This window comes from Papio anubis, chromosome 19 (genome assembly GCF_008728515.1).
Source record: "Papio anubis isolate 15944 chromosome 19, Panubis1.0, whole genome shotgun sequence".
Taxonomy (NCBI): domain Eukaryota; kingdom Metazoa; phylum Chordata; class Mammalia; order Primates; family Cercopithecidae; genus Papio; species Papio anubis.
The window spans coordinates 51112084-51139354 of NC_044994.1; the positions used below are offsets into that span (position 1 = coordinate 51112084).

The following is a 27271-nucleotide window of genomic DNA, read 5'->3' on the forward strand; positions in this document are numbered from 1 at the left end:
TCTTATCAGTCCTGTGTCCCCCTTTAACACTGTTTCATCACACTCCTTTATAGGAAGCAGTCAATTCCTCCTTTTCGTGGGTATGTGGCTGTTTTGAAGAAAACACATAAAATATTCATGAGGTGGGCCTGGGAACTCATTCTGATCTCTTGGATTCCAGTTTTTCATTCAGGCTGGTGAGGGCTGATTGATTTCCCCCAGTTTCCTAATGGCTGACTGTTTTTTTCCCCTGTGCAGTATAGATCTGAACAATCAGCCAGAAATGAGACTTGCATAGGGAAGTGGTATCTGGTATCTTGTGGGTGGTTCTCTTTTCTCCTGCCACTTGCTGGAAATCTTACCTGAAAGTCCTCCCCTTGTTTTTGGAACCTACTGTGGGTCACATATTGAGAGCCACCTCCTAAACATTTCAGAAGTATCTGGGCGAGGGGACCACAGCCAAGTTCAGGTCGTGTCCAAACACACGAAGGCTCTGCTCTGAAGACTCAAGGTCAGCTTGCACCATTCTGTCGGTCTGAATGACGATGGACCATCACAGAGACAGAAGCCTGGGCTTGGAGAGGCCAAGCGCAGTTCTACACTGCAGCTCCAGGCTGAAATGGAGGTTTTATGACGACTTCTGCTAGCGAAAGGCAGCCGTTGCTGAGGCTCACCCCTCTCTTATCTGGACTTAGAAAAACAGGATAAGAGACCAACCTGGCAAGCATAGCGAAACCCCATCTCTACTAAAAATACAAAAATGAGCTGGGCATGGTGGTATGCATCTGGAATCCCAGCCACTCAGGAGGCTGAGGCACGAGAATCACTTGAACCTGGGAGGCGGAGGTTGCAGTCAGCTGAGATTGTGCCACTGCACTCCAGCCTGGGCAACAGAGCAAGAGAGACCCTGTCTCAAAAAAACAAACAAACAAACAAACAAACAAACAAAAAAAAAAACGGGGAGAAGAGTTTTCTGTCTGCCCTCAAGAAACACCATTGGAACCTTCATGTTTTCAAGGGTAGAGACATAATCCAAAAAAGAAAAGAGAACCACCCATGAGGTACAAGATATCACTTCCCTACCCAATTGTTTTATGTTATGTTCTTTTAATGATAAATCCTTTGACCACTGGGAGTATCCATACTTGCTCAATTCAGGGGAAATCTCAGTTTTATGCTTTTTCTCCACTGGTCACCCATTGCCTCCGTTTTAAGATTTTCACTTCTTAGCATCCCTGAGGAAGGTGTGCAGAGGAGAGACTAATTTAACCAGTTTTAAGATATCAATTAGGGCCAGGCACAGTGGCTCACGCCTGTAATTCCAGCACTTTGGGAGGCCAAGGCAGACAGATCATGAGGTCAAGAGATCGAGACCATCCTGGCCAACATGGTGAAACCCCATCTCTATTAAAAATATAAAAATTAGCCAGGCAAGCCGGGCGCAGTGGCTCACATCTGTAATCCCAGCACTTTGGGAGGCCGAGGTGGGCAGATCACCTGAGGTCAGGAGTTCGAGACCAGCCTGACCAACATGGTGAAACCCCATCTCTACTAAAATACAAAAATTAGCCGGGTGTAGTGGCAGGCACCTGTAATCTCAGCTCCTTGGGAAACTGAGGCAGGAGAATCACTTGAAACCAGGAGGCAGAGGTTGCAGTGAGCCGAGATCATGTCATCGCACTCCAACGTGGCAACAGAGCGAGACTCTGTCTCAAAAAAAAAACAATAAAAATTTTTTTTTAAATTAGCCAGGTGCGGTGGCGGGTACCTGTAGTCCCAGCTACTCAGGACGCTGAGGCGGGAGAATTGCTTGAACCCAGGAGGCGGGGGTGGCAGTGAGCGAAGATCATGCCACTGCACTCCAGCCTGGGTGACAGAGACTCCATCTCCAAAAAAAAAAAAAAAAAATTAAAGAATAACAGAAGAGTTCCATCAATTTACTGAAAAGAAGTTATTCATGTCATTCCTCTGTGCCCCATGAATTTAAGCTATGGTTAAGGACACCCAAGAAAGAAAGAAAATTAAGAGTGGATTATCTGAAAAAAAATAACCAGTGTGAGAGCTGCCTAACTCAGAACCACAAGGTGAAGTGAAGATCACTGAATTGTGCCCAGGAAGTCACTCAAAGAAATCTTTTAGAAACAAATCATAGAGGATGGAGTTGCTTCATTGATTACACAGAAAAAAAAAAAACATTTCCAAGGTAATTTTCCCAAATGATGTTTTAGTAATGCCTTTGTGAGCCAAGAAACCTGGTATGCAGGGAGATTTTAGAGGATGATTAGCTAGTCTAGTGATGGTTACCAGATATTATGCAGCGAAGCACAGCGTCTGACTTCTCAGGAACCTTCTGGGAAAGCAATGTAGACAAAAAACACAGCGGGGGCCTCTGGGGTGCTTCGGAGTCTGTCATCCTTTCATGCCACATGAATCTGAAAAAAAAAAAAATCCCCGACATCACCATTTGTTCCGGGATTTCTCTGGCCTTCTTAGGAATTCCGGAAACCACAGGGTGCCGTCCTGGCAGCTCATTGTATGCTGGCTGGTGGACAGACTGAAGATCTGGGCAGCCTTTCCAGGCCGTGGTGCTGCTGGTAGGTGGGCTGGATCCTTCTGTGTTTCGGGGATGCCCTGTGCATTGCAGGACATTTAGCTGCATCCCTGGCCTCTACCCACCAGATGACAATAGCACCCCCACCCCTCCATGCGTGACAATCAAAAAGTCTGCAGACACTGCAGGGGGGTGGGGGGTGCCCTGATTGAGAACCATGAATCCTATTGTCCTAGGCAGATCCCAGGGCAGCCAGAGCTCCAACAGAGAGGGAAGCATCCCATGAGCCCATGGTTAGTGCCACCTCCTCTCATTCTCCTTCCTTTCTCTTCTTAAAGTCTTTTCATACTGTGCTCCAAAAAGCGTGTACGTCTCTTTGCCTCCAAAAAACAGGTTGGTTCTGTTGAAATGATGTCCAGGTAGGAGATATTTTGAAATCAGGATATGACTGCTCCTTCTGAGCACCAGGTGGGTGCCCCAGGGGAAGGCAGGCACTAAACACTTGCTTAGCCACCAGATATATTATTTCACTTAATCTCTTTGAAGCTACTTAAAGGATAGTTACTAATGTCTCCTACATTTTACAGATGCAGAACCTGAGACTCAGAGAGGTTCAACAACTTGCTCAAGATCACACAGCTCAAGTGGCAGCCGCCTTGTGGCTGTCCTTCAGGGCTGTGCAGGTTGACAGCCTGACAGTGTAAGACACCACTGCAGCTTTGCAGGGCACAGCTTGCACAGATAGGAGCCACCCCTGAGGGCGCAGGTGGGTCTGAATCCAGAGAGCACTTTCCTTTCCACGCTACCGGCAGATACAAGCTGGCTCCACTTGACCAGACCTCTCCTTTGTAAATGCCCTTCGAAAGGGCATTTAGCTCTGTCTACACAGTAGCGTCCACTTCTTCACAATGACTGCTGTTCTCCCACACCACAGAGCTCAGAGAAAGAAAAGAACCACACTGCCGTGTGGTTAGCCTGAACAGGGAAGGGGCGGCTAGGGACTGCAAATGCTGAACCCAGGGATGCTGAGTGCCCCAAAACAGACGCCTGAGCTAAGCTCTGGGTAGGAGAGGCCAAATTAAAGCAGCCATAGCTGTATTGCCAAAGGGGACACCCCTTTCCATATGAGTGTCGGTAGCAGCTTTTTACCCATTTAGAAATAGTTCCTCCCTATTTCTTCCCACTTTTCCAGATTGTCTCAGATACCCTGAGAGGCGAGTTGTCAGAGACAAGTTCCCTGAGGACAGTTCAAGGTCTCACCAACACCTAAAACCTCCTGATGAGCAGAAGTGAGTAGAGGGAGAAGGAGTGAGTGCAGGGCCAGTGATGTTTGAGGACCCTTGCTGCAGTAGCAGGATGAGCAACATAATTTGCAGGGCCCGGCTGAAGATGAAAATGAGGGATTCTTTGTGCAAACAGGATTAAGGATTTTAAGATGGTGACATCAGAGCATTAAACCAAAGACAGCACCCGGCCCGGCGTGGTGGCTCACGCCTGTAATCCCAGCACTTTGGGAGGCTAAGGCGGGCGGATCACAAGGTCAGGAGTTCAAGACCATCCTGGCCAACATGGTGAAACCCTGTCTCTACTAAAAATACAAAAATTAGCTGGGCATGGTGGCTCATTCCTGTAATCCCAGCAACTCCGGAGGCTGAGGCAGGAGAATTGCTTGAACCGGGACCTGGGAGGCGGAGGTTGCAGTGAGCCAAGATGGCGCCACTGAACGACACTGCCTGGGCGACAGAGCGAGACTCCACCTCAAAAGAAATAATAAAAAGACAGCACCCTTCTGGGCTCAGGGTCTTGTGTGAAGAACAGATCTTGGCCCATGAGGCCCCCCTTGCTTGGTGGATGCTGCCCTTGGAGCATTCTGCTCACAAATGCCTCTAGTGCTTTCTTTTGAGATCACTCCTGCTGCTTTAGAAGTTCCCACAGTATTTCCTTAATCTCAAGATGTTCTGTTTAGAAATATGGTGGGAACTGTATTTCCCAAAAAGTGTTCCCAAACTGCCCCTCCATAAAGCACCTACACTCTATAAATATCAGGGTTAAGTAAGTTAATGTAGGGGAATACACTGCCTTCCCTTCCTCAGGGAGAGTGTGTGCAGGAAGCAACTTCGTGCTTAAACCTGAAGTTCAATTAATTCACATGATGGGTAGAAAAAGCCGTAAAGTTGAAGAAGTGATACGGTAGCATCAAAAAGAGAGAAAACTGCTTGGGTGTGGGACAGAACACATGAGATGGGAGAGAGGTTTGTGAGACATACCTGCTGGGACAAGTATGGAAGACTCAGCAAGAGGGGCCGAACTGAAGATTTTTCCCAGAAACTATGCATTGTGGTTGTGAATTGGGTCCTTTTGACATTATTTAACAAATGACTTACATTTCCAGTTATTTTTGGTTGTAGAATTTCTTAAACTTAGCTGTGCAGAGGCTGGATGACATGGGGCTCCAGTTAATATGTGTGGTATTTCAGAGCATAGTAAACCCCTTTCAGCATAGCTGGCAAATAAGTTGCACAGCACAGGAAGAAAATTCATCCGCTAGATAGCAAATAGATACCTCCATTCCAGATTAGGTTACAAGTACATTTGGTGGTTGAGGAATTGATATCAACTGGTATTTTTTAAAACTCAGATTTAACACCAGCCCAAGGCTGGTCTTGAACTCCTGGGCTCAAGCCATCCCCCCACCTCAGCCTCCTGAGTAGCTGGGACTACAGGCTTGAGCCTCCATGCCCAGCTCTTTTACAGCTTTAATGAGATATAATTACCACATCATATACAATTTACTCATTTAAGGTGTACAATTCAATTGCTTTCACTATATTCAGAATTGTGCAACCATCACCACAATCCATTTTAGAACATTCTCATTACCCTAGAAAGAATTCCTACACCCCTTTTACTTCCTCATCTCCCCATTTCCACCCCCCACCCCCACGACACATACAGCCAGAGGCAATCACTAATCTACTTTCTGTCTCTATGTATTTGTCTATTAAGGATTTTTTTTTTTTAGAGATAGGGTCTCACTACATTGCCCAGGCTAGTCTTGAATGCCTGGGCTCAAGCAATCCTCCCACTTGGCTTCCCAAAATGCTGGGATTATAGGCAGAAGACACAGAGCCCGGCCTATTCTGGATATTTTATATAAATAGAAGCTTTCACTTAACACAATGTTTTTGAGGTTTGACTATGTTGTCGCCTGTATCAGTACTTCATTCCTTTTTGTGGCAAATCAGCAATGCTTTTTAGAAGCAACTGTAGAGACAGAGGGATGACTACCCCACTCTTCACATTCCTAGGGAAGTTACTCAAACGGAGGGGGACAGTGGGGGACAGGGCAGCTCTCATAGCAGGAAAACACCCTCCTGAGCAGGAGGCCCCATAGAACTGTGAACACAATGCAGGCTTTGCCACCTGCCAGAAACAAATCTACATCCAGCTCTGCCAATTATAAGGCAAGGCATTGAGCCTACCTTCTCATCTGTAAAAGGAGGGAATGAAAATAGGCTGAGGATACGTACGTCAATTGCCTTGTGAAAATCTGTTACATAATTAGTTTTCATAATGGTAATCAGTGTAGTATAAGGAAAGAGTTCACTTGTTTCATCAGTTTCCTTTTCTGCTGTGGGTTACCACAGTAATTCTTTTTTAAAGTGGCACACCAACTAATATGTAAAAATGTCTCTGGGTGTAATTCTCACCCGTAATAGTAATTTGCAGGACATGACCTTCCGTTCTCATTCCTGGAGATCACTGCTATGGATGGAGAAGGAGGAAAGGATAAATCCAGCTGTCAAGAGCTGGGCTGACGTTGAGGAGCTTCTGTGTCATCCGTGACTCCTCCCCAGGTGACGATTTCCTGACAGTGTTGTCCCACATGTGAAAATACTGACAAACACACACTATTTGACTCACACAGTCAGTTTAGTGACCACATATCTCAGCCACAGAGCACTGACTGTACTCTGGAGAGGAAAAGGACAGTTAAGTCAGGCTGTGGCTCGTGTTTCGTGGCTTCTCTGAAGGTGAGAACCCTTGATGACAGATGTATCATTCTCTGCTAGAGATGAACAATCAATATTGAATTATTGGGATTAGTGGAGGAGTTTGTGGTAGGCTTCACAGATGACCTTGGAAAAACAGTGTGTTCATTGGAAAGAATGCTGCATTTGCCTCTTTTTTTTGCTGTGTGGTTAAGGTGTTAGGATATATCTGTATATTTATTGGTTTCCATCCACAGTTCCTGGCTCCTAACTCCCATAGTCCTTGTTATAATGTTGGGGCACTTCTGGCCTCGGGAAACAGAATCTCTCTCTCTCTTTCTGACCTTCTCTCCTCCTTTTACCTGTCCAAGGCAGGACTCTGATTGTGGTCAAAAGCCCTCATTCCAAAAGACCCTCATTCCTGCCCCGTACCCTAGGGGAAAGAAAGCCACACAGAGAAAAGAATGCCAAGAAAATCTGAACAGACAGGCTTGCTGGGTTCAGATCAGGTGCTTTTTGTCCAATCACATTTCTACATGGTTCTCAATCATGCCTATGTAGCGAAGCCTCCATAAAAGCCCAAAAGGACAGGGTTTGGGGAGCTTCCAGAGAAGTGAACACGTGGAGGCTGACAGGAGGTGAAGAACTCATCCACACGCTGGGAGGATGGCGCATCCCAACTCCATGGGGACTGAAGCACCTGCAAATTGCCCTAGGATCTCTGCATCTGGCTGTTTACTTATATCCTTAAAATCACCTTTGCAATAAACCAGTAAATGTAAGTGTTTCCCTGAGTTCCATGAGCTACTCTAGCAAATTAACCCCAAGAGGTGCTCATGGGAACCCCAACTTGAAGCCAGTCAGTCAGAAGTTCTGGAAGCCTTGACTCGCAGCTGGTTGTCCGGGGGTTCGGGGGGTGGGTGAGGAGTAGCCTTGGGGACTGGACCCACAACCTGTGGGATCTGACACTATCTCCGGGTAGACAGTGTCGGAACTGAATCCAAGAACACGCCACCGGTGTCTGCAGCTTGGCGTATGGGGCAAATCCACCACGACTTTGGTCACAGAAGTCTTCCTCTTCCTCTGTGTTGATGATTGTCATTGTGGTGGTGGGAGAGCAGAGAAAAAAAGGTTCGAGAGAGATTTTCCCTAAACAGTGGATCGTGGCAAGTTTCTTTCTTTTTATTTGTATTTGAATTTATTTATTTATTTATTGAGAGTGAGTCTCACTATGTCATCCAGGCTAGAAAGCAATGGCACAATCTCAGCTCACTGCATCCTCTGCCTCCCGGATTCAAGCGATTCCTCCCTCAGCCTCCTGAGCAGCTGGGATTACAGGCATGAGCCACCACACCCGGCCCACATATCACATTTTAATAGCTACTCTAAAATGGGCAGGACCCTTGACAGGTAGCAGGGTAATGTCATGATGTGGGATGTGGACTCCTGCACCTGCTCCCTAGGCTCAAACCTCCGCTCTGCCACTCACTAACTGATCATCAGTCTGCCTCAGTCACTTCTTCTATAAAACTAACGTAATAGCAGCATCTATTCATTTGACCATTATGGAATTTGAGTCAGTCTATGTAATGCTGTTCTGAATAGTATATAAAGTAAGCACTATGTATGTGAGTGTTAGCTGCTGCCAGTGGCTTTGGATTTAACATTGGCAAGATTATAAAAATAATGTATTTATCTCAAATTGGTGGAGAACAAAGGCTATAGGAGCGTTATTTGAACATTTAAAACACTCAAGTGATGTCAAGTTTTATTTTGACTAATCTGCAACCCCCTTCCCACCACCAGTCTGCATCCCTCTTCCCCCACCCTCAATAGCCAGCAAGTCGCATGGCTGCTGTCACCAGAAAGCCTGCTGCCAGCAGAAAGGATCAGGGAAGAGGTCATAGCTCACAAGCAGACCACGGGTAACCAGCTCTTGTGGAGCTGGCGGGAAGGCCAGCAGTTAGGGCGCTTACTCAGTGGGGACAGGAGGGATTAGTTCTGATTACCCAGCCTAATCCAATGGCAATTGTCTTCCTGAATTTGCCATCTCGCAAATTAGGTGATTGCCATCACCTAATACCCAGAGCCGTGTTAGTTAGGGAAGCTTATTCAAAGATGATTTCTGTAAATTGCGTGGGGAGGACGGCAGACCATGTGGGGAGAGACACTTAACACATTTCGGGTGCCTACTGTGTGTCAGACCCAAGGCTGGGCACTTCGTATTTCATCTTCACAGTGAACCTGTCTGGTGGATGTTCTTTGCTATTTCCCAGCTAATGACTCAAAAGCTTCAGTCACTTCTAAAGGTTGGTGTAAGAAGCATAACTTCTCACAGCCTGCAAGTGGCAGAGCTGAAACATGAGTCCAGATTTGCTGGAGTGGAATATCGGTGAGGATGGGAAAAGAACAAAAATGCTCATTCATTGCCGGTGGGAATGGAAAAGTGGTACAGACATTTTGGAAAACACTTTGGCAGTTTCTTAACCCATTTCCCATTTGCCCCAAGAATACTGTTGTCTCTAATCCTGATGTAACATCATATACATTTCCATTACATCAGAATTAGAGTTAAATTCTGTTTAGAAATAACTCCAAAAACAGTTTTTGTATTTTATTTTCACATTGAAAATCAGCCAAATTTGTTTCAGCCTCAAAGAGCCTGTTTATGTAAAATTGAGTGCTGGCAACAAGCTGCCCTTTTTTTTTTTTCCTAAATGGGAAATGGGTTTCAAAGTTAAACATAAATTTACCAAATGACCCAGCAATTCCACTCTGAGTTATCTTCCCAAGAGAAATGAAAATGCATATTCACACAAAGACTCGCACACAAATGTTCTTAGCAAGGTTATTCATAATAGCCAAAAATCGGAAACAACCTAAGTATCTATCGGAAATAACCTAACGCTCCAACTAGTGAATGGGTAGACAAAATGTGGTATAGCCATATAATGGAATACCACTGAGCAATAACAAAGAACAAACTATGGATACGGCGGGCTGTGGCTCACACCTGTTATCCCAGCACTTCGGGAGGCTGAGGCAGGCAGATCACCTGAGGTCGGGAGTTGGAGACCAGCCTGGCCAACATGGTGAAATCTGTCTCTACTAAAAAACACAAAAATTAGCTGGGCATGATGTCAGGTGCATATAATCTCAGCTACTTGGGAGGCCAAGGCAAGATAATTTCTTGAACCCAGGAGGTGGAGGTTGCAGAGAGCTGAGATCGCACCATTGCATTCCAGCTTGGGTGACAGAGCGAAGCTCCTTCTCAAAACAAAAAAACAAAAAACACAAAATTATGGATACATGGTATGACATAGATGAACCTCAAACACATTCTCAGTATGCTTAGTGAAAGAAGCCATACATAAGAGACCATACAATAAATGGAATTAAGTGTCCAATAGAAACTATAAAGACAGAAAGTAGATCAGTGGTGGCTGGAGGTGAGGGCAGTAGGGAGAATGCTAATAATAAATGTGCCTGAAGGATCTTTTGGGGGTGATGACAATGTTCTAAAACCAATCTATGGTGATGATTGCCCAACCTAGTAGATTTGCTTTTAAAAACAAATCATTGCATTTAACAATTAGAAATGGTGAATTATATATGATATACAAAATACACCTTGTTAAAGTTAATTTTAAAAATAGAAGCAAGGAGACAAACATTTAATGAGCCCCTACTAAATTCACTGCGGCGTTACCTGTGACAGCAAAAGCTAAATGTCCATCAATAGGAATGTGGTTATTGTATACCTAAAGAATGGAATCTTTTTTTCTTGTTAACAACAATGTACATTTAAAAGAATGAGACAGGCCAGGCATGGTGGCTCCTGTGTGTAATCCCAGCACTTTGGGAGGCCAAGGTGGGTGGATCGCTTGAGCCCAGGAGTTTAAGATCCATCTGGGCAACATGGTGAAACCCCATCTCTACAAAAAGTGCAAAAATTAGCTGGTGTAGTGCATGTCTGTAGTCCCAGTTACTCAGGAGGCTGAGGCAGGAGAATGGCTTGAGCCTGGGAGGTTGAAGCTGTAATGAGCCGTGATTGCACCACTGCACTCCAGTATGGGCAACAGAGCAAGACCCTGTCTCAAAACAAACAAACAAAAAAAAGAGACACTGATAATGGAATAAAAAAATGCACTGATATGGAATAATCTCCAGGATACATTAAATGAAATAAACAATGTATAAGAGTGCAGGGAATGTGATCACTTTTTTTTTTTTTTTTGAGACGGAGTCTCGCTCTGTTGCCCAGGCTGGAGTGCAGTGGCATGATCTTGGGTCACTGCAAGCTTCGCCTCCCAGGTTCACCCCATTCTCCTGCCTCAGCCTCCCAAGTAGCTGGGACTACAGGTGTCCGCCACAATGCCCGGCTTATTTTTTGTATTTTTAGTAGAGACAGGGCTTCCATGTTAGCCAGGATGGTCTCAATCTCCTGACCTCATGATCCACCCGCCTCGGCCTCCCAAAGTGCTGGGATTACAGGCATAAGCCAACTGTCCCCGGCCAATGTGTTCACTTTTTTTTTTTTTTTTTTTTTTTTTTTTTAAAAAAAAAGAGGGAGTCTCGCTCTGTCGCCCAGGCTAGAGTGCAGTGGCATAATCTCGGCTCACTGCAAGCTCCGCCTCCCAGGTTCACACCATTCTCCTGCCTCAGCCTCCTGAGTAGCTGGGACTACAGGTGCCCGCCACTTCACCCGGCTAACTTTTTGTATATTTAGTAGAGATGGGGTTTCACTGTGTTAACCAGGATGGTCTCGATCTCCTGACCTCGTGATCCGCCTGCCTCGGCCTCCCAAAGTGCTGGGATTACAGGCATGAGCCACCACGCCCAGTCCATGTGATGACTTTTAAAGGCAAAGAAGAAGGAGGAGGAGGAGGAGAAAATAATCTAATATGCTTGTTTATACATATATTGACTAGAAATACACAAGAAAGCAGTAGCTTGGTTGCTCCTGGGAGGGGGCCTAAGTGTCGGGGGGAAAAGAAGGCATGCCATTTGGAGGCAGTGATAGTCTTTGTATATCTTTCTGGATACCTTGACTTGATGTATCTTACCTAATAAACAAGTAAAAGCTAACTTTTCAATATTAATAGTGAGCCCCTCCATGTGCCCGGCAGTGTGTTGGGTGCACAATTCATCACACAGACGTGGTGAATACTGAGCTGGCAGAACCTCCCTCTGGATTTGTTTTGAATATATTTTAGGTGGATGAGTCTTTCCACTGAGTCTCCTCTCCCCTGCTGCTTAAAATGTGTGGCAGTTTCCAATCTTTATGAGAGGGCAAAAAAAGAAGGTTAAATAAAACCTGTGCGAGGCCGGGCATAGTGTCTCACTCCTGTAATCCCAGCATTTTGGGAAGCAGAGGCAGGCAGATTACCTGAGGTCAGGAGTTCGAGACCAGCCTGGCCAACATGGTGAAATCCCATCTCTACCAAAAATATAAAAATTAGCCGGGTGTAGTGGCACACACCTGTAATCCCAGCCACTAGGGAGGCTGAGGCAGGAGAATTGCTTGAGCCCGGGAGATGGAGCTTGCAGTGAGCTGAGATGGCGCCATGTACTCCAGCTTGACCGACAGAGTGAGACTCTGTCTCAAAAAAATAAATAAGTAAATACAAAAATAAATAAAACCTGTGTGACAGTTTAGTACCTCCCCTGAATTTACAACTGAAAAACGCACCTGAAACACAGGTTAGGTGACATTTTCAAGGTCACACAGCTTGTTAGTGACAGAGTCCAGGTTTCTTGATTCTGATTTTCCATGTACTGCATTGAAAGGATACATTCTCTTGCCTATCTTGGGGTAAAGACAGGGAAGAGAGGAGACCTTATGGTGTTATAAACATACAAAGTGCGACGGTGCTGTCATCGGACCCACTTCCATGCGTTAACTGATTAAAATCACTTTGGCTTGAAGTTGAATGTCATGGGCCGACTGCTGTGTCCAGTCTAGGAATGTGTCATCAGTGTCAGCACAAACACTTCGTAGTAAAGAAAGCCCCTCTCTGGCTCATTTTCCTCTTATCCTCCGCATTTGCCCAGGCTCCTTATGTTCCTACCCTCACTCCCCTGTAACTCCTGAAAACTCCAAAGCCACTCGAACTAATCCCTCTTAGGAGAATGTTTACTCTTCAACGTGGCCAAGAGGTGAAACGCTGTGGAATTTCTGGCATCAGACAATATAGGGAAGAACCTGGAAAACCTCAGGCTCTCTTCTGTCTCACTCCTCGCCCCCCGACAAAAATAGGACCAACCCTGAGTGTAGTTAACTGAGCCTGAGTGTAGTTAACTGAGCCAGAATTCATTATGCTGAACTAACCACCTGTCAGCAAGACCATTCAGAAAAAATCAGTGGTGTGAGGACAGGGAAGAGATTCTCAGGAGAGTGGCAGTCTGATCTCTGCCACCTTCTACCCTCATCCTTCAACCCAGCCAGTCAGAGTGTCTTAGGGGAACACTTTTCATATAATGCCTCCACTGGCCTTATTTCCAGAAGATTTTTTTTAAAAATAGAGATGGGGTCCCACTACGTTGCCCAGACTGTTCTCAAAATCCTGGGCTCAAGCGATCCCCCACCCACCTCAGACTCCCAATACAGAAGATTTTTAATGGTTCTTTATCTAATCTTGTTCTAGTAAATAAAGTGTGCCTTAGAGATAAGGAACATCACATCCAATAAAAAGGGCTGTAAGGTGTAGTACTGTAGCCAACGGTTCATTCCATTTCTTTTTATTTCTTTTGAGATAGGGTCTCACTCTTTCACCCGGCTGGAGTGCAGTGGTACAATCTTGGCTCACTGCAACCCCTGCCTCCCGGGTTCAAGCAATCCTCCCACCTCAGCCTCCTGAGTAGCTGGGATTACAGGCATGCACCACCATGCCTGGCTAATTTTTGTATTTTTAGTAGAGACAGGGTTTTGCCATGTTAGCCAGGCTGGTCTCAAACTCCTGACCTCCAGTGATCCTCCTGTCTCGGTCTCCCAAAATTCTGGGATTACAGGTGGCTTGCGCCACCATGCCTGGCTGGTTCCTTCCATTGCTGAGGCAGGACTGTTCTGTGGAAGAACATTTTGACTTGTCTGGGCTGAACTTTAAAGCACGCCCATCCTAATTTTTTGGTTTAATTTTTCCTGGCTTACCTTTAGCAGTAATATCCTTAATCTTTAAAGTATAAATGCTCCCCATGGCTGTCTTTACGACTAAGGGAACAGGTGGTATGATTTTAGAGGCCTTTCTCCAAAATATCTAAAATATCCTAAAGTGGCCATTCGCTTGTCCTCCTAACCAAGCCTCTCCCGTCACTCAGCAGCCTGGGGACTTGGTTGGCGAGACCTCAGCCTTCCTGCTTTGTTGGCTCTGATTGGTCTAAACTGTGGTGCACTTGCTCACTGACCTCGTCATTAACCAAAGTCAATCGCATGTGGCACTCTCCAAAAAGTAGTTCAGGGGAGACCCAGTCAGTGCAAAGCTTAGGTTGTTCACTCTGTCATCCACAGGAAAAGGAAAGCATGTGAACCTCAGCAGAGGCCAATAGCTATCTTGAGACTGTGCTAACGCTGATAAAACCAAAACAGAGATGAGCAGAGCTTTCAGAAATGCAGCGAAACAGCGGGGTCCTGACCAAACTCCTGGACTCTCTTCCATGGTGCGAGCAATAAATTCCTGTTACTGATTAAGATAGTTTGAGTTGATTTCTTTCTTTTTTTCTGTTTTTCCTTTTCTTTTCTTTCTTTCTTCTGTTTTTTGTTTTTTGTTTTTTTGTTTTGAGACAGAGTTTCACTCTTGTTGCCCAGGCTGGAGTGCAATGGCACGATTTTGGGTCACTGCAACCTCTGCCTCCTGGGTTCAAGCGATTCTCCTGCCTCAGCCTCTCAAGTAGCTAAGATTACAGGCCTGTACCAGCATGCCTAGCTAATTTTGTATTTTCAGTGGAGACAGGGGTTCACCATGTTTCACCAAGCTGGTCTCGAACTCCCGACCTCAAGTGATCCACCCACCTTGGTCTCCCAAAATGCTGGGATTACAGGCATGAGCCACCAAGCCCGGCCAAGTTGATTTCTTCGTTGCTTCAAGAAGGCACGCCCTCTCCTCCTTGGCCCGCACTGCCTGAAATTCCTACCGTTTGGCTCTCCATTCCAGATCTCTTTGTTGGACACCAAGTTACAACTAAGTTACAGAAGGAATGGACTGAAGATTAAATGGCTTGATCAAAACCATCCAACTCTTTTTTTTTTTTTTTTTTTTTTTGAGACGGAGTCTCACTGTGTCTCCCAGGCTGGAGTGCAGTGGCGCGATCTCGGCTCACTGCAAGCTCCGCCCCCCGGGTTCACGCCATTCTCCCGCCTCAGCCTCCCAAGTAGCTGGGACTATAGGCGCCCGCTACCGCGCCCGGCTAGTTTTTTGTATTTTTAGTAGAGACGGGGTTTCACCATGTTAGCCAGGGATAGTCTCGATCTCCTGACCTTGTGATCCACCCGCCTCGGCCTCCCAAAGTGCTGGGATTACAGGCTTGAGCCACCGCGCCCGGCCAACCATCCAACTCTTGACAACTCTTTCATCATCAAGAAGGCAGGGGAGGAGAAGTGTGAAAAGCGTAGCCCAACCACACTAATTTCTGATTTTCATATTCATCCTTTCTCTTTCTGCCCTCCATGTTTTTATTTCGCTTTTTCTGGATTTCCTTTACATGGAAGGACCACCAGCCTGTTCAAACACCCCGCCAGGTTTTCAAACCCCTAGCTCAAATGCTGGTTTCTCTTTGAAGGCTTCCCTGATATCCTCAGCTGGAAAAAAAGAAAAAGCCCCTAAAAACTAGAGACCATTAGCCTCAGGGTATTGTCCCTCACTCAGTGTCACCCCCAGCAGCTAGACTGTAAACTGCTTGCCTGCAGGGCACCTGATGGGTTCACCTTTTATGTTTGCAACACTAGCACATTGTATCTCTGTCTCTGGTATCCCCTGAGAAGTAAGGAAAGTTTGGTGGTTGAAAAGCATAAACACAAATAGGTTTTCTTCAGGAACTGCAGGCCGAAGAAATGGCTATAGCAGTGGTTCTCAGAGTGGCCCCTGGGCCACGCCATCAGCATTACCTGGGAACAAGGAAGAAATGCAAATTTTTGGAAACTTCAGAATCAGAAGCTCTGGGGGTGGAGCCCAGCAACCTTTATTTTAACAAGCTCTTTAGATTCTGTTGCACTTGGAAGTTTAAGAACCACTGGGCTCAGAGGAAGGTCTTAAACTAGGGGTTGAGGAGCAAATGAGCCTGTTTGTCTAAGAGCAGGGGCCTGGTTGTCTAAGAGCAGGGCTGAAGATCAAGTGAAAACCCAGGTGAGTTGTGCAGCCCAGACATAAGGATAGCAGTTCTATCCTAACACAGATCTAACACAGATAGCAGTTCTCCAGGCTGGCCCTCCAGAGGGAGGGTGCAGTGTATCCAGACCTGAACTCTCGGAACTGAGCTTCTCTTCAACTTGCTCCCTGTCTCTTTGAGCTAATGTCTGAAGTCTCCTGATCAGTTTTGTCTGTTTGGGCCATGCCAAGTTGGTATGCATAGGCGGAGATCCCAATAAGGGCTCGAAACATGTTTAAATGTTTTATTTAATGTAGGTCAAATGTTTATTCTTTCGTTTTCGCCAACCCCAAGATGACGTGATTACATTCTCCCAAGTTGCTTTACATGTTTGCATTTTCAGTTTTTCTTTTTGGCAGCATCCAACCCAGAGTAACATATCCTGGGTTCCTTGTGAACCTGTCTGTAACCGAAGCGAAGAATGTATCAAGGTACTGCGATGTGCCCGGGGAAAATCTGTGGGGTATCTCAGTGAAAACAAGGGGCAATGAGAAAGATGTCTGATAAAGTTCTCGGGAGCCAGCCCACAAGCCGGCTTGTGAATCTCAGCTGCTCCCTCCCGTCCCTGACTGGCCTTTCTCCCTATTCATTGTGTACTTTTATCACTGACCCCGCCCAATTCTAGCCCACAGTGCGATCCCTACCCTGGAAACTACACTTCTTCTGAGCTGGCCCAGAGCTACTGCCCCTGCTCAGCTCCACCAATGCCTGGCCCAGTTCAGAGACTTTTCACCTCCACTCCCGCCCCCACCTCTCTCAATGCAAGACTCAACTATAATCTTTGAGGAAAGGCTGGCCGTGTACCTTCATTTTCATAGTTTTCTTTTTTTTTTTTTTTTTTTTGAGACGGAGTCTCGCTCTGTCGCCCAGGCTGGAGTGCAGTGGCCGGATCTCAGCTCACTGCAAGCTCCGCCTCCTGGGTTCACGCCATTCTCCTGCCTCAGCCTCCCAAGTAGCTGGGTCTACAGGCGCCCACCACCTCGCCCGGCTAATTTTTTGTATTTTTTAGTAGAGACGGGGTTTCACCGTGTTAACCAGCATGGTCTCGATCTCCTGACCTCGTGATCCGCCCATCTCGGCCTCCCAAAGTGCTGGGATTACAGGCTTGAGCCACCGCGCCCGGCCCATTTTCATAGTTTTCATCATGATCACAGGCCTTTCATTACTATGGATTCCCAAACACTCATTGAAATATGGTACTGGTGTGTATTAAAAAGCATTCCCACAGGATGTTGATAAATCTCTACTTCTGCTTTTAGATAATAAGCATCAATTATCTATCAACTATTTTCAGTAAAAAAATTTTTTTTCTTATTTATCATAGATACATTCTAAAATATAATCTTTTTTTCTTATTTGGTTTTCAAAGACGTTGTTTCCAAGTATAGAATTTTTCTCAAGGAATCTAATCGTTATGTTTATTTAATTATTGCAGTGATGCTTATAATGTACAGTTTCTATTACTTTATATAGTTTATTTTATGGTAGTATTCTAAAGTTTCAGCAAAAAAAGAGAAGCTTTTAATTAAGGTGAAAAACAAACTTTTGTTGAGAAACTATGATTCGACAGATACTTTAGGTACATGTATTCATCTAATCCCCCATCAATTCTGTTAAAGTGAATACTGTTATGATTTTACAGATGAGTAAACTGGGGTTCAAACAGGTTGAAAAGTTATGCTAAAGTTGGGAGTCAATTCCAAATCTGACTCCAAAACCTTTCTTAGGACCTCCCCTGCTTCTCCCACCTCCATCCAGAGTAAGACACTAACTCAACTGCATCCCCATCACAGGGGCTGATACCTACAGGCGAGTGTTCAGGAGGCTGTTAAAAACTCATGAAATTGGAGGAGAAAAAAACTTGGCAGGTAATGACAACAGGAACTCTGCCCTACCTAAAAACTTCCCCAAATTGTGATTAAATGTTTGGTAAAAACATCAAAAAGACAATGTAGGCTGGGTGTGGTGGCTCACGCTCGTAATCCCAACACTTTGGGAGGCCGAGGCGGGTGGATCACCTGAGGTCAGGGGTTCAAGACCAGCCTGGCCAACATGGTGAAACCCCGTCTCAACCAAACATACAAAAAAATTAGCTGGGCGTGGTGGTGGGTACCTGTAATCCCACCTACTTCGGGAGGCTGAGGCAGGAGAATCACTTGAACCCAGGAGGCGGAGGTTGCAGTGAGCCAAGACCGAACCATTGCACTCCAGCCTATGCAACAAGAGAAAAACTCTGTCTAAAAACACAAAACAAGCAAAAAAATAAAAACAACAACAACAAAGGACAATGTAATTTAGGAGCGAAAGTACATTTAGTTTGTTTTAAGTCCGATTTCCAAGATCTGAACGTGGTTATTGGCCATCCATGCTTTCTAATACAGGATTTGTGAAGTTGTTGATTCAGAAGGTAACCCACAACATCCTTGGTTTCAGTACAGAAGCCACACAGCAAAAACTCCTTCAATTTGTTCTTAGTTGAACATATCACATATCTCTGGAATTACCATTCCTGGTTAATTAATCTTTAGAAATAAAGGCTACCTTTTACATAAGGAAAAGGTTGTGGAAAGAAAATAATTAGAGCAGAAGCAGCTCTAAATGCTGTTCTTGCTTTTATCTATTTTTAAATGATTGCCAAATGTCTGTAACTGACACCCTTAATCAGGGCTTTTAAGGTTTAGATGTGTTCATTAAACTGTAATGTGACAGTGGTGGCATTTAATTGATGGATTTTTTTTGGCTGACTTTTTGCCTTAAATTTTTTTTAAAATCTTTTTTTTTTTTTACAACAAATGCTTACGTCAGCCATTTTGAAATGTCTGATAGCTTTTCAGCAAATTGCATTACCTGTTGTCAGACAATATACTTCTGTGTCTACCCAGATAGGAGAGATTTTCAATCATTCAGTAATTCACAGTAAAAGGAATAACTCTTAACTAAAATACTCAAATATTTCAGACAAAAGTCTCCGGGGCCTGAGTTATCTGGATAATTAACTTAACTTTTTATGTTACTTTGCAAAGCTTTACATCTCACTGCTTCGAGTCATCCTGTATATTTTTTCTAACTGCTAAGATAGACATGATGTGAAAGAAACTATTTTCATTCATTATTGTCAAGCCAAAATAAGCACATGTTTAAAAATAGCAATAATTTTCAAAAAGTGCCAAAATGGACTTAAATTACAAGACCATGAGAATTTGCCCACTTTAAAACCTTATATACCCAAATATCCCATATAGCCCCTATTTGTTTCATCATTCTATTTCATAAGGAAACAATCTGCTTCATTCTTTGTTGCAGAAAATGTTAACAACTATATATTGAAAGTACAACCATTCTTTATGTAAAAACCAAAGTCTACATACTTACTTTTCAATACTCTTTGTCCAAGAAATGTTATAGGAGGGCTGGCTCGGCTGTGGCTTCCCCAGGCTGTGTGTGAGGCATTGACTGGGTGTCCCTGTTCCCGGGACAGGGATTCGAAGGAGTTTACAGGGTTCAGGGTCTTTTCCACGATCAGGTCAAAGCACAGATGGGTCTGCTTCCAGAAAGTTCATATCTTCCTAAGAGGGGAAATTCCATGCCCAGGGAAGTTCTAGAAGAAGAGCATTTTTCCCCCGCCCTTCAATGAACTAGGTCATAGCTGAAGCGGGAGAATATATTTTAGCATCCCTGTGATGAAACTTGAGGGCTGTTTCTGCAGTAGGTGCAACACTTGTTGACACGCTGGGGAGGCCCTGGCAAGGGGGGCCTGGTGAAATGCAGCCCCAGGGAGCTGATGAAACCCAGACGAGCTGTCACTGGCTGCTGCTCAGGAGACCGAGCAGCTCTCTACAAAGCCCATGCTGGACCCTGGGCTTAGTTGCTCACCCCTTAGGAAAGGAAAAACTTGCTGCCTGATAAAGAGATTAAGGCCAGAGTAACACAACCAGTTCTCCTACCAAGGTTATCAGGCATTTGAAGTACACATAGGAAACCCATGGAGGGGGTGGCAGAGAGGTAAAAATACAAGTTATATGTTGTTCATTTAGAACAGGTATCATAGCCGTCCTCTGAAGTTCTCTGAGAAAGGCAGAAGCCACAGAAGGAAGGCGGGATCCACCCTCCTCACCCTCCTTACCCTCTTTGTCTGTCTGTCTGTCTCTCTCACACACACACACATACACACACACCTTCCTATTTTGACTATAATAGAAAGAAAAGAATGGACAAAGATCAGAAGAAATTCACAGAAGAAATACCACAGGTTCTGTTCCTTCAGATTGCCTGGAATGGTTCTTATTGGGAAAGTAGATTTTGTAATATGGGCATTTCTTTTATTGAATTTTATCCAAGTCTAAAAACATAGAGAATCCTTTAGCATCATTCTGTAACTACTTAGCCTCTCCCCAAAAATATTTTAATGTATGACACCTGGAAATTGACAGCTTAGACAGAAATCTCTTTCGAGACTCACGGAGACGGCTCAAATTAGCAGCTCCAGGGGTGACTTTGAAAGGGACATAGCTGTAAATACTCACTCTGTGTTGAGCACTGCAATCCTCAAAAGCAAATTGTTTTACACAGCACAGCATGTACATCACTACCCCTTGATGGAATGCAACTTTTCACAAGATGAAAAATCATCTGAAATGATGAAATATTAAGAAGCATAGGGGTGATGTGTTCTGTTTTTCAGTTTTATCTTCCTATGAGAAAAAAAATATGAAAGCTGAGACACTGTAAAATGATGACTATCTCCTGGGGAACACACCGATGAAATGCCACAGAACACAGAAATGACCAGCTCTTTGCAAATGGTTGGCCTTGTGGAAAGCTGAGGTCTTCACAATGTAAGGTCTGTTCCAGATAAGAAAAAGGAGATAACTTCAGGTTGGGAATGAAGGGAGGAGGAAGGTGTGAAGATAAAGAATAAACAAATGCTATGGCATGCCACAGAGAGGATAAAGTCAAAAGTGAAGGAATGTCCCAAAGCAATAGATAAATGTGATATGGTTGTGAAAGAAGTGTTGCCTGGGAGTTCTTAAATGGACAAGTTAAAATTCACTATGAAACTTAATTTTGTTTCTCTGAAATAACTTGAAAAACCAATTCCCTCAACTCCTAGCATTCATCTCCTAGCAAAATAAATGTAAAGAGCAGAAGGTTTATATATGTGTATATATAGATACACACACACATACATGCATGAATACACACATACATGCATCTATATACACACGTACATACATACATATAATAGATTTAACTGTATTTGTTTTATTCATCTCATGAATTTGCAGCCACAGAATGTATGTTTCAATCTTAGGTCTGGGGGAGGAGGCATGAAAGAAAATCAGAAACAGAAATCTTGGAATTAAACTCAAAGTAGGCCTGTAATCCCTGCACTTTGGGAGGCTGAGGGAGGTGGATCACTTGAGGTCAGGAGTTCAAGATCAGCCTGGCCAACATGGTGAAACCCCCGTCTCTACTAAAAATATAAAAATTAACTGGGTGTCGTGGCTCACGCCTGTAATCCCACCTACTCAGGAGGCTGAGGCAGGAGAATTACGTGAACCCAAGAGGTGGAGATTGCAGTGAGCCAATATTGCGCCACTGTACTCCAGCCTGAGGGACAGAGCAAAACTCCGTCTTAAAAAAAAAAAAAAAAAAACCTCAAATTAGTCCAGGACATTAGTTCTGAATTTTCTGCGAATATCGAAGGAAGGATGGAAGAAGTAAGACATTGAAGAGAAAAAGAAAGGCATATATCCGCTAATAGCATCAAAAAATACATGACTCTCTTTGTCACATCTACTGTGAGACTGAAGACCATTCTTAGCAATCAGACTGTTGACATTCCCGAAGATGTCAACATCACTCTGAAGGGACATAGTTATTGTGAAGGGCCCCAGAGGATCCCTGTGGAGGGACTTCAGTTACATCAGTGAAGAACTCAGTCTCCTTAGAAAGGAAAAGAAGAGGCTCCAGGTGGACAAAGTGTGGGGAAATAGAAAGGACCTGGCTACTGTTGGCACTATTTGTAGTCATAAACAGAACACGATCCAGGGTGCTGCACAGGGCTTCTGTAGTAAGATGAGGGCTGTGCATGCTCACTTCCCCATCAACATTGTTAGCCAGGAGTCTTTTGTTGAAATCTGAAATTTCTTGGGTGGAAAATAAATCTGCAGGGTTTGGATGAGGCCAGGTGTTGCTCATTCAGTATCTCAGGCCCAGAAAGATGAGTTAGTTCTTGAAGGGAATGATAGTGAACTTGTTTCAAATTCAGTTGCTTTGATTCAGCAAGCCACAACAGTTAAAAACGAGGATATTGGCAAAGAGCAGGGGCTCATGCCTGTAATTCCAGCACTTTGAGAGGCTGAGGAGGGTGGATCCTTTGAGCACAAGAGTTTGAGACCAACCTGGGCAACATGGTTGAAACCCTGTCTACAAAAAAAACCACAAAAATTAGCCAGGTGTGGTGGCGTGTGCTTGTAGCCCCAGCTACTTGAGAGGCTGAGGTGGAAGGATGGCTTGAACTCAGGAGGTTGAGGCTGCAGTTAGCCATGGTCATGCTACTGCACTCCAGCCTGGGTAAAAGAGTGAGATCTTATCTCAAAAAAAAAAAAAATCAGAAAATGTTTGGATGGTGTCCATATCTCTGAACAAGGAACAGTTCAGCAGCCTGGTAAATAAGATCTACGAGCTGTCTAACTGCACAGACAAGATGCCAGATGATTCCCCAGAACTATGTGTGATGTTTAACAATTCAATAAAATACCTCAATTGAAAAAAAAAATGTAAGTTTGAGATTAAAAGTAAAGACATAAAAATGTTTAGCATTATTCCAAGTAAAGTAGTGTAGAGTATAAGAAATTACGTTTAATCTCTATTTTTCTGAAACTATAGGGAGAATTTTCTTAAAACTTAATTTTTGGGAAGATTTTTCCTTCTAAGGAATGGAGTTGGAAATGTATTTTTGTATCAGATGTTTATTAAGTCTCTCTCTCTGAAAGGCCTTTTCAGCTTTCCCAAGTTCCAACTGTTATTTTCTTGGTTTCTTGAATGAATGAGCGCCACTTGGTTCGCTGACCACCCTAGGTTCACTGACCACCCTAGGTCTGCTGGAGACTGGGATTGAATCAGTTCCCAACTAATCTGAACAATTAAAGCAAATTCATTAGGCTTTTATGCTGCTTTGTGCTCCTATAACGTGGACTGCGATTGGTACGTGAGAGGTTTATCTGCTCATTTTATTCTTCCTGACATGGAAGGCCCTTGAACACTAGTGGCAAGGTTGATGGCACAGTCTTTCCCAGCAAAGCACATTCTTGGCGGAGGCTTAGTACCAATCACGTGGCAGATCAGGGACTCTGCCAGGGTCCTCGGGCCAGGCTGGAACGGAGCAGGTCACTCCTGCTGCAAAGAGAACTGTCAGTGTTTGGGGAACTTCTCTGGAGCACTGAGAGCCTCCCTCCCCAACAACTCATCCCTATCCAGGGTCCAGGGATTCCCGTTAGCAGATGTGACCTGAATCATGCATTTGCAACCTTCATTCAGTTCATTTATGTATTTATTTATTTTATTTTATTTTATTTTTTAGACGGAGTTTTCACTCTTGTTGCCCAGGCTGGAGTGCAATGGTGCAATCTCAGCTCATTGCAACCTCTGCCTCCTGGGTTCAAGCATTCTCCCGCCTTAGCCTGCCAAGTAGCTGAGATTACAGGCATGCACCACCACGTCCAGCTAATTCTGTGTATTTAGTAGAGACAGGGTTTCACCATGTTGGTCAGGCTGGTCTCAAACTCCTGACCTCAGGTGATCCACCTGCCTCGGCCTCCCAAAGTGCTGGGATCACACATGTGAGCCACTGTGCCCGGCCCAGTTCATCTATTTAAAATAGCTTCCAGTCACTTGGGTAGGTGAACTAAATAGGCATTATCCCCGCTCAAGTGCAGTGGCAAAAGAAATATTAATGTAAATAAAACTCTGTTCTCTCATGATGTTTTTCATCCCAGGTAACATCTTTCTATAATATTCTTAATGAGAAGATGGAATTGTAAAATATTTGCAAAACAAGCCAGGCATGGTTGCTCACACCTGCAATCCCAATAGTTTGGGAGGCTGAGGCAGGAGGATCACTTGGGTTCAGGACTTTGAGACCAGCCTGGGTAACATAGTGAGACCTTGTCTCTACAAAACATCATAAAATTAGCCGGGTGTGGTAGTGTACACCTGTGGTCCTCCTCCCTATTCGGCAGGAGGCCGAAGTGGGAGGACTTTTGGGCCTAGAAATTTGAAGCTACAGTGTGCCATGATTGTGCCATTGCACTCCAACCTGGACAACAGAGTGAGACCCTGTCTCAAAAAAAAGAAAAAAATTGCAAAACAACAGTAAAAATGCAATTTTTTCAGAATTGATATATCTGAGAGGGACTCTTTCAAGCATTTGAGCGTTGTTTGGAACCTGGAATTCATTCTCCTCTAGAGTAGCAAACTTACAAACGGCAGTTAGGTTCACAGACACAGAAGTATTTTATCCATCATGTTCCTGAAGGACTGTATTTGAGTTACCTAAAACCAAAATAGCAAAACCAGCTCAAAATTCAATGCCACAAAATATGACAATCTAAGTACCTGAACAAAAAGTACCCAAGTTTCCAAGGTAAAAGTTTGTCATGGTTCATTCTAGTGCTTCAGTTTCAGTTTTAGAACAGTCACAAAAATCATTGCAACTCTCAGAACAGGAGCAAAATTCCAATTTTGTAAATGTGAGGCCCTGTTTCACAAATGCTAAGTAAAATTCGTTAGTTAGTGTGAAAACTTAAAATTTTAAAAATATTTGCGTGTGTTATACGTACTGCTTTGGAACAGTTTACTTTGTTTGGTCTTTTTTGTGATTATGGAGCAACACATACTCATTACTAAAACTGCTGGATATTTTCACCAACCAAAGGCATATAACAATTTGAAAAGCATTTATGGTGGAAAACTTCTAAACTAAACTAAAACTACTAACAGTGAGTCTCTGCAGCGCTTTTGCCTGGAGCTGCTCCCATTCCCCTATCCTGTTCTGCTGTCAAAGGGGCTCTACCAGGGCCAGCTGTGAGCACTGGCATTTTCACTCCCATGGTCAAGGGGTTCACTGGATTTGAAGCAGTGGACAACGTCTATGCACAGCAGTGTTGTTGATGGACATGATCCTGGCAGCAGGCGAGTGGAGCGGGATTGGGGCAAGCATCTGGCTGATGCGGGCTGCATGTGTGTGCAGGGCAGATCAAGGGGAACCTGGCTATCCACACATTCCCAGCATGCTCAGAGGAGACGTGAAAGGGCCCAACAAAAAGTGACTATCAGGCAGACTTGAAAATGGAAGAAACTTAAATGCCACTTTTGTGCTTCAAAAGCCATCATTACCTGCCACACACTGGGAGAAAATATTTGCAAATCATATACATCACAAAGGATGTACAGTCAGAATATATATTTTATTTATTTTATTTTATTTTTCAACAACTTTTCAGTTCCAGGGTACATGTGCAGGATGTACAGGTTTGTTACATAGGCAAAAGTGCACCATGATTATTTGCTGTACAGATCAACCTATCACCTAGTTATTAAGCCTAGCATCTATTAGTTATTCTTTCTGATGCTCACCCTCCCCACCAGCCCTCAACAGGCCCTAGTATGTGTTGTTCCCCGCCACGTGTCCATGTGTTCTCATCATTCAGCTCCCCTTGTAAGTGAGAACATGTGGTATTTGGTTTTCTGTTCCCGCATTGGTTTGCTGAGGCGGGGAGAGCAGAATATATATTTTAAAAACCCATGAAACTCAACAATAAAAATATTAAAAACCCATAGACAGGGATGGTGGCATATGCCTATGCTCCCAACTACTGGGGAAGCTGAAGTAAGAAGATTGCTTGAGCCCAGGAGTTTGAGACTGCAGTGAGCTACGATTACACCACTGTACTCCAGCCTGGGCAACAGAGTGAGACCCCATCTTTCGATAGATAAATAACAAAAACCCAATTTAAAACATGGGCGAAAGATTTGAATATACATTTCACCAAAGAAAATCTATAGATGGCTAATAAGCACATGAAAAGATGCTCAACACGTTAGGCCAGCCACACTGGCTCACACCTGTAATCCCAGCACTTTGAGCGGCCAACGTGTGAGGATTGCTTTAGTCCAGGAGTTCTAGGTCAGCCCTGGCAACATAGCAATACCCCATCACTACCAAAAAACACAAAAACAAAACATTAGCTGGGTGTGGTGGTGTGCACCTGCAGACCCAGCCACTCAGAAAGCTGAAGTGGGAGGATCACTTGAACCTGGAAGGTCAAGGCTGCAGTCAGCTATGGGTGTGCCACTGCACTCCAGCCTGGATGACAAAGCGAGACTTTGTCTGGAAAGAAAAAAAAGATACTCCACACCTTTAATCAATAAAGAAATACAAATTAAAATGGAAACACAATGAATAAAATAAAGAAATAGAAAAAAATATTGAAAAAAACCCACAATGCCCACAAGGATGGCTATAATAATAATAAAAAAAAAGACGAACAATACCAAGTATAATAAGGATGTGAAGAAGAAACTGGAACCCTAATACACTGCGGGTGGGAGTGTAAAGTAGGACAGCCACTTTGGAAAATAATTGGTCATTTCTTAAAACATTAAACACAAGCTTGCCATATGACTCAGCAATTCCACTTCTAGAACCTTCCCTATGAGAAATAACAACACAAGTTCAAATAACAACCTGTATGCCAAAAACTGAAAACAATCCAAATGTCTGTCAACCAATGAATGGATAAGGCAAGTACTATTCAAGAACAAAAAGCAAAGGACAATTGATTCATGTTACAACTTGGATAAACCTCAAAAACTCTGTGCTAACTAAAAAAGGCCAGACACAACAGACTACTTATTGAAATATTCCAATGTTATGAAAGTCAAAAGAGACAAAGTTATAGAGATAAAACATCAGTGATTTCCTAAGGCTGGGGGAAGCAGGGTTAGCTGCAAATAGACATGAAAGAATATTTCGGGACGATGGGACTATTCTCAAAATGAAGTATGATAGCAGTTGCACAAACCCATAAATATAGTAGAAATTGTTATACTGTACACTAACAATGATAAAATTTTATGTAAATTATCCCTCAATAAAACTTTTTATGGATGAATGTAGTGACCTGAGCCTGCAATCCCAGCACTCTGGGAGGCCAAGGCAGGAGGACCACTTGAGGCCAGGAGTTTGAGACCAGCCCAGGCAACATAGCAAAATCCTGTCTCTACCAAAGAAATTAGCCAGGCATAGTGGCATGCATCTGTAGTCCCAGCTACTCAGGAGACTGAAGGAAAAGGATCACTCAAACCAAAGAGGTTAAGGCTGCAG

The 27271-nt window shown here is 44.1% G+C and overlaps 1 protein-coding gene, 1 long non-coding RNA gene and 1 pseudogene across 7 annotated transcripts in view; 2 read left to right on the forward strand and 1 right to left on the reverse strand.

Annotated features, from left to right (window-relative positions):
- Positions 1-20573, reverse strand: part of ALPK2 (alpha kinase 2) — a 146799-nt gene extending 126226 nt beyond the window's left edge. For all 6 annotated transcript variants that reach the window (XM_003914418.5, XM_017951794.3, XM_017951792.3 and 3 more), the window contains exons 1-2: positions 19255-20573; positions 2284-2411 (exon numbers count right to left, since the gene is read on the reverse strand). In XM_003914418.5, coding sequence (XP_003914467.3) covers positions 2284-2407 — 124 coding nt within the window. In that variant the 5' untranslated portion in view covers positions 2408-2411; positions 19255-20573. The remainder of the gene's footprint in view (positions 1-2283; positions 2412-19254) is intronic.
- Positions 15775-20648, forward strand: LOC108583112. The gene is made up of 3 exons (XR_001897415.3): positions 15775-15860; positions 17676-17750; positions 20564-20648. It is a non-coding gene; the product is annotated as an uncharacterized LOC108583112 (long non-coding RNA).
- An 882-nt stretch (positions 20649-21530) lies between these two features.
- Positions 21531-23228, forward strand: LOC101008725 (annotated as a pseudogene).
- Positions 23229-27271: the final 4043 nt, after the last annotated feature.